Below are 7569 nucleotides of genomic sequence, written 5' to 3'. Positions count from 1 at the left end.
TAGTATGATTCAGAATGGCTATTCGGATGCTTTTAATGTCCATCACAGAGATATGTCAAAGGAGCTAAGTATATATCCAAACTGGGTCCATCATACATAAAAACTGCATTTCTCTCCAGCGGTGTGTGTGTGTGTGTCTAAGATTTTTCATGAGCTTGCAGAACTATCTCCCAACAATTCAGGAAAAATGGACCAAGAAGGTATCCAGTTATATTAAGATTACCGATCTTTCAGTTAACGTATCACTGTTGGCTTGGGAATTATCTGTTTGGATGTTATTGTTTGGTTATACTGAGGTGCTAATAAGACAGCAACCCTGTCTGATGGAAGCCAGGAAACAATCCCAGATATTTCTGGCAGAAACTGTCCAAGTTATCTTCTTGCCCAAGCCCTTTTCTAGCACCCCATTTTGTACATGCCATGGGGTTGTCTTCCGACAAGGAACTTGAAAAGGAGGGCAAAAAGGCACACGGGCATGTCTGAAACATAGCAAATCTCATTTACCATTAATAGTCTTGATTTGGACTGGGAGGTGGGGGGAGAGAGAAATAAAACCAGAATTTAGCTGGTAAGACTTCAGTAGCTCCTGGAGGTAAAATTAAGCGATGTTGTTATATACCCGCACAACGTCTACGTGGTCCTCAAGAGCCTCTGACAACTTCATAGCCCCTTCCATCTCTGCGTCTGATAGCTGGGCATGAACAACTGGGATGAATTCAAGGCCAGCAGACAAAGAACAAAGACCTAGCGACTCCAGTTTTTCACGTACTTGGTGCAAGGTGGACACAGCAGAAATAAACTAAGAGGTGGAGAAGACAAAAGAAGGAAAAGAGATATTGTTATATAGCCAGTGCCTAGAAACCTATAACACTTGATCAAATCTAAAAAGTTCAGATAATTACAACCATGCACCAGGGTTCTCCCAACAGTGGGTGGGGGGCAGTTTATACCCTTTGGGAGACTAAGAAAATCTTCAGGAGTCAAACATTTGCAAAGTTTATATATTTAGATCAGAGTTGCTGTTACCACTTTTTCTGTGTCTAGAAACAATGGAACAGAACGGAACCAAGTTGGAAGGGACCTTAGAGGTCCAACCCCCTGCTTAAGCAGGAAACCCTACACCACTTCAGACAAATGGTTATCCAACATCATCTTAAAAACTTCTAGTGTTGGAGCATTTACAACTTCTGCAGGCAAGTTGTTCCACTGATTAATTGTTCTAACTGTCAGAAAATGTCTCCTTAGTTCTAAGTTGATTCTCTCCTTGATTAGTTTCAGTCTATTGCTTCATGTCCTCAGGTGCTTTGGAGAATAGTTTGACTGCCTCTTCTTTGTGGCAATCCCTGAGATATTGGAACACTATCATATCACCCCTGGTCCTTCTCATTAATCTATATACCCAGTTCTAGCAACCATTCTTCTTACATTTTACCCTCCAGTCCCCTAATCATTTTTGTTGCTCTTCTCTGCACTCTTTCTAGAGTCTCAACATTTTTTTTATATCGTGGCAACCAAAACTGGATGCAGTATTCCAAGTGTGGCCCATTATAAAGTGGTACTTCATGTGATCTTGATTCTATCCCTGTTTATGCAGCCTAGAACTGTGTTAGCTTTTTTGGCAGATGAAGCATATTGCTGGCTCATATTTAAATGATTGTCCACTAGGACTCCAAGATCCCTCTCATAGTGACTGCTATTGGGCCAGATACCATATATACTGTACCTATGTACCAGTATAAAAAGAGTATTGTTTAGACTGAGCAGGAGTGAGTTCTGGCAGAGTTTGGAATGCACTTGATGAAGATCAACTACTGTGTTTTCCCAAAAAATAAGACCAGGTCTTATTTTTTTTTCCCTCCAAAAGAGGGGAGCCTAAGGCCTCATGGTGGCAGCACCAACAGCCCTGCCCAGCAGGAGTCTGTGTGGCGACTGCCGGCCCATTTCTTCTGTGGCCACTTGCTAACACCACCACACGGCACCATCGGCCTCCGTTTCACCATCAGAGGCCTTCAGAAAAGGCCTCTGCAGGCGAGAAACGAGCTCCGGATTGACTTGCGTGGCACCCCCAGACCTCTGTTTCGCTGTCAGAGGCACCCCCAGAGCTTGTTTCTCAGCTGCAGAGGCCTTTCGTGAAAATGTGTGCTGCTTACTTTGCTAAATTTAAATCCACCCTTTCAACTTACCCTGAGCACCACCTTCTCATCCTCCTCTTCCTCTTCCTCTACATCTTCAGCTCCGGCTTCAATTGCCAAGTCAAATGCCCGATCCAAGCTGACAGGATTGCCGGATTTGTCTTCCTTGCTGACAGTCACAATCCCCTTTTTTTCAAAATGATTGTGAATCCCTTCGGTAATACTCCCCCTGCAAGGAATCAAGTCTTCAGCCTAAGACTTAAGCAGTGGCTTGCTAGAACTTCTACAGCCTTCTATAGAACTTCTACAACTTCTACATGTGGAAGGACTACTTACAGGAAAACCTACTTCTCCAAAGGAACAAAGCACCCGTATCTTCTTCAGCAAATACCTGTAAACTTGCATGCCCTCCCTCCTACCTCTTGCAAAATAGCCAGCCAACACTTCTGAGGTTGCACTAACCCATTTTTGTTTAAAAGATGTCGGATTTCATTGGAAGTCCTCTTTAAGTTGTCTGTCAGTATCTCGACATATAAGGATGAGCCACCCGGACCTCGGACACCACAGAGGTGATAGACGGATTTTATTTTGTCCTGCCAAAATTAATGATGATAACCATCAGCAAATCTCATAATCTTCCCCAACGCTTCAGTTTTCAAGTATCAAGCATATTGTCCTCAGCTGCCCCATTAAAGCAATTTATCAAAAGTGGAATCCAAATGCATTTTTTTATTTATTTAAAAGATTTGCGTGGCTACCTATCTTAAACACAATTCTGGGAGACTCACAACAATGAAAGCAGTAATTCAAAATCGTAGACCACAAAACCATAATAAAAATGCAGTGCTTAAGTCATCTCCTTGGGATGCCCCACAACCACCCTAGATATCCTCCTTCTATTCTGACACCTGGATAACAAGCCAGCTCTTGGTGGTGTTCCAAAAGACTAAAAAGGAGGGAGGGGGGCTGCCAAATCACCAGAGGAAGGGTGTTTCACAAAGTAGGATAACCATGGAAAAGGTACCCTTCTTCTTTTTTAGATATATTTTTATTGTTTACATATGAATATATCAAATATAGTGTAATTGTCCTGGCATTCCTCTTAACATAAGACAAAAGTAAAAAACAGAATAACTTATACACTATTTTAAACAGTTGTAGTCAGAGGTGGGTTTCAGCAAGTTCTGAACAGTTCTGGAGGACCGGTAGCAAAAATTTTGAGTAATTCGGAGAACCAGTAAATACCACCTCTGACTGGCCCTGCCCCCATCTATTCTCTGCCTTCCGAGTCCCAGCTGATCGGGAGGAAATGGGGATTTTGCAATAACCTTCCCCTGAAATGGGGAGGGAATGGAGATTTTACAGTATCCTTCCCATCATGCCCACCAAGTCACACCCACAGAACCAGTAGTAAAAAAAATTTGAAACCCACTACTGGTTGTAATGTTGTACAAGGTACCCTTCTGAAGTGCTGCTAGATGTCAAGATCGGGAACATGCCTGCCCTATCTGATTACGGTAGGACAGGCAGCTATTCTCAGGAGGAGGTGGTCCTGTGAATATCTGGGTCTTACTCCATGTAGGGTTTTAAAGGTGATACCAACACTTTGAATTGTACTTGGAAGGAAGCTGGGAGCCAGTGCAGCTCAAACAACAAATGATGTAATATGGCCAAACCTAAAAACACCTAATAAAGCACATGCTGTTATTGTCCAGACCAGTTATAGCTTCCCTTAAAAATGTATTCCTTAAAGGTATTTCTAAGTTGCTTTTCTGCTCTACAAGCTCCACAAAGGAATGGACAATTTAAGACCAAACAGCAATAAAAATCACAAAGCAGAGATCAAAACCTGGTTGGTCCTAGTAACTGCTTTGCCCCCAAATACAGATAGTCACAACAGTTCATTTAGTGAAAGTTCAAAGTTACAATGGCATTGAGAAAGGTGATTTATGACCGTTTTTCACAGCTATGTCCTTTGCAGCATCCCTATGATCGTGTGGTCAAAATTCAGATGCTTGGCAACTGGTTCATCTTTATGACAATTGCAGAGTCCCAAGGTTATATGATCTCCTTTTGTGACCTTCCAACAAGCAAAGTCAATTGGGAAGCCAGATTCACTTAACAACCATGTTACTAACTTATCAACTGCAGTGATTCACTTAACAACTGCAGCAAGGTCATAAAATGGGGCAAAAGTCTCTTAACAAATGTCTCACATAACAACAGAAATTTTGGGCTCAATTGTGTTCATAAGTCGAGGACTACCGAGACTGCCTAGACGTTTCTCTTTTTTGCAACTACTGCTGGCTCACAAAGGAGGGAGCAGGGACATTCAGAGGGAAGGATGTGGGGGAAGGCACATTTATTGTGATATCATGGAGCAAATAACACACATCGTGTCTTGTATCCTGACCTAAGTATATAATTCTTATCTTTACAATGATGCCATGTGGCTTATCAATAGGATGACACCCCCATCATTTTGGCATTGCCCTAGCTTGTATCGTACATCTTTGGCTACAGCCATCCCTTTATGTAGACCTCCAACGACTCAGAAACCTACCGCACCAGATATGGCTGTTTCAATAGAGCCTTTTGGCATATTCTTCCTTCGACACACCTCAATAATGTTGGCTAAATTACTGTTAAAATTTGGGTTGGATCCTCCTTCTGAAAAGGCAATGCAGAAAGGTCATTATCATTTGTTTAGGAAGCCCAACAATGCATTTTAAAGAACTGGAAATAAGATTTTTGTTCAGTTAGTACAAGAAAAGCAACAATGCAGATAAGAGAAAGTTAAGGCTGTACATAAAAATAGGTGTGCTGAGTTCAGCTATACATAAATAACTAAGAATGTGCACACCATGGCTTCTTCAAACAGTTGTAATTAAGGAAAAGAGAGAACATTCAGGATTTAGTTTAGTGTTAAATGCAGAACGACTTCTATGAAATCTGGGCAAAACCCTCTGAAGGGCTCATTCAGTGCAAATAAGAAGCCATATATTTCATAGCACCATTTTTTTTTATATTCCATTTTTATTATTTTTATAAATAAGTCAAGGCAGCCAACATAAACAATATTCCTTTCTCCTCCTATTTTCCCCACGACAACCCTGTGAGGTGGGTTGGACTAAGAGAAAGTGACTGACACAAAGTCACCCAGCTGGCTTTTGTGTCTTAAGATGGGACTAGAACTTACAGTCTCCTAGTCTCTAACCTGGTGCCTTGATCACTAGACCAAACTGTTCGGTCACTGTTTCATCCTAACAATCTTGGCAGAAAGGATTCTTCTGCTTGCCAGAAATCAGCAATACATGTCACAATCCTGCCTGTTCTGCAAGTCCCTCACTCAGACAAGTTAGCACAACAAGAACCACACTTAGGTAAGACAGGTTTGTCCAACAGCTATCACCTGGAATATGTTTTTTCATATGGTAAATCACAAACCACAAATGGCTGGATTCACACAATCCACTGAGCTAACATTCAACCAACCACATTATGGTTTCATGTCATATTGTGGTTTAGCCACAGCAGTCCTAAGGAGTCTTCACCTTGATTATTTAAAATAAACCAGTGAAATATTGGATCCATACCCTTCACAGCAAAACGAATCATCATGGTAAGTTTTTGGAAGACCAAGGCACGTGCAATATCTTTAGGCCCCTTAATATGTTTGACTTTGGACCATTTGTTGTGTCCAGCAAGTGTGACACTGGAGGCATGGATGGCACAACTGGGATGATGGAAAAGCATCACATGGGATGTTCGAAGCAGAGAACTCAGCCGTGTGTAAATGCAGCCCAGAGACATGACTGGATTGGCCAAAGATCCTGGAACAAAAGCGAATATGACGGAAAATTACCATGGAGAAACTTCATAGAAAATATAATCTCTATATATAAACATGGTAAGGTGTCCTGTTAAATCAATCCTAATTCTTGGTGACCACAGGAACAAATCCACACAGGTGTCTTGATGACATTTTCAGAAGAGGCCTGCTATTCAGTTTTTCCTTCTGCTGAGGGAGAATGACTGGCACAAAGTCACCTAGCAGATTTTCATAGCAGGACTAGAACTCAAAAATCTCCAGGATTGGAATGCTGCCCCTTTAATCCCTTTACCAAAAAGTTTTCCAAAAACAGACCCACCCCAGAAACAACAGCTCAGTTAAGAGTGGGATAATCACAACTACCCTCCCCAAAAAGTATAATCCACATGTACAGTTTATCTGAACATTTCAGACATGTAAATTCTGGAGTTCCCAAGCCCAACAGTAAAGCCTAAAACAACCAAACCTAATGATCTATTTCTTATGTCTAAAGCAGAGGTTTTCAAACTTGGCAGCTCTAAGACTTGTGGACTTCAACTCCCAGAATTCTCCAGCCAGCATAGCATAGCTGGCTGGAGAATTCTGGGAGTTGAAGTCCACAAGTCTTAAAGCTGCCAAGTTTGAAGACTTCTGGTCTAAAGTGTTAGGAATAGGACAGCTATCAAAAGAACACCAAAATAAGGTCCAACCCCCTTTTTTTTTTTTAACGGATGATATTTCCAAGGAAACTCTTCTTGCTATTGATTCGTTATTTTGCTCTTTATTTCACACGTACGTCTACAAAACAAGCCACGCTCCACGTTTCGGCATTTACCCTTCTATGATGGTTAACGGCATAAGCCTGCCTGCCCTAACCTTGGTTTCAGAATGCCCGATTGGTCGGGAAGGACAGTTTTAAACCTACGATCCTAAACGTAGGCGGAAAGACTGAAGTGTCAGAGAAGGTTGGGATGGGGGTCTTGCACCATTTGCTGCAAGTAACCCATTACTCCGCCGCCCTCTCCATCAGCTCCCACCCTCCCTTACCTACCCACGAGTAATAAAATCGGAATAAAATCCCAGAATTCTGCAGAATCTTTCCACCCGAAGCTCCGCCCCTCCTGGGTGGGGGAGCCTGAAATTAACTCTTTCTTCCCGGCAAAGTCAATTTTCTAGTGCAGATTCCCCCTCCCCCCTCTTTATTTTTTTCCAATGGAAACTCACTCCCCAGTCCTTCGCTTGGAAAGGTTCCCTGAGCCGCTTTGCAAAGACCAGCAGCTTTCCTGGTGCTGAAACTTAAAGGATGCGAGAGACAAGGAGAAAGACCGGGAGGAAGAGAGAGAACGGAGAACTTGGTGGGTGAAGTCAGTTCCGGACTTGGGCCGCACAGGGAAAAGGAAACGTCTGCGCATGTGCGCCGCAGAAGTATTTCACCACTAGGCGAGTAATGGAAATAGACTAGGGGTCTCCAACCTTGGTCCCTTTAAGACTTGTGGACTGAGGGACTCTGGGAGTTGAAGTCCACAAGTCTTAAAGGGACCAAGGTTGGAGACCCCTGAAATAGACGGAATGATAATGACTGGCGTCTGCTTAGTTGCTCCAATGAATAAAAACCTTTCTTGGAAA

General features: G+C 42.5%; 1 protein-coding gene across 1 annotated transcript; it reads right to left on the bottom strand.

The window, feature by feature from the left end:
• LOC131197332 (translational activator of cytochrome c oxidase 1) lies at positions 1-7338 on the bottom strand. The gene is made up of 6 exons (XM_058181254.1): positions 7168-7338; positions 5729-5965; positions 4696-4802; positions 2595-2725; positions 2184-2361; positions 1-799 (listed from the first exon to the last, which is right to left on the bottom strand). The coding sequence occupies exons 2-6, from the start codon at positions 5943-5945 to the stop codon at positions 599-601; spliced, it is 834 nt and encodes a 277-aa protein (XP_058037237.1). The 5' UTR covers positions 5946-5965; positions 7168-7338; the 3' UTR covers positions 1-598.
• Between the last annotated feature and the right edge of the window lie 231 nt (positions 7339-7569).

The sequence above is a fragment of the Ahaetulla prasina genome, chromosome 4 (assembly GCF_028640845.1).
Source record: "Ahaetulla prasina isolate Xishuangbanna chromosome 4, ASM2864084v1, whole genome shotgun sequence".
Lineage (NCBI taxonomy): Eukaryota > Metazoa > Chordata > Lepidosauria > Squamata > Colubridae > Ahaetulla > Ahaetulla prasina.
This window is presented reverse-complemented; position numbering and strand designations above follow the sequence as displayed.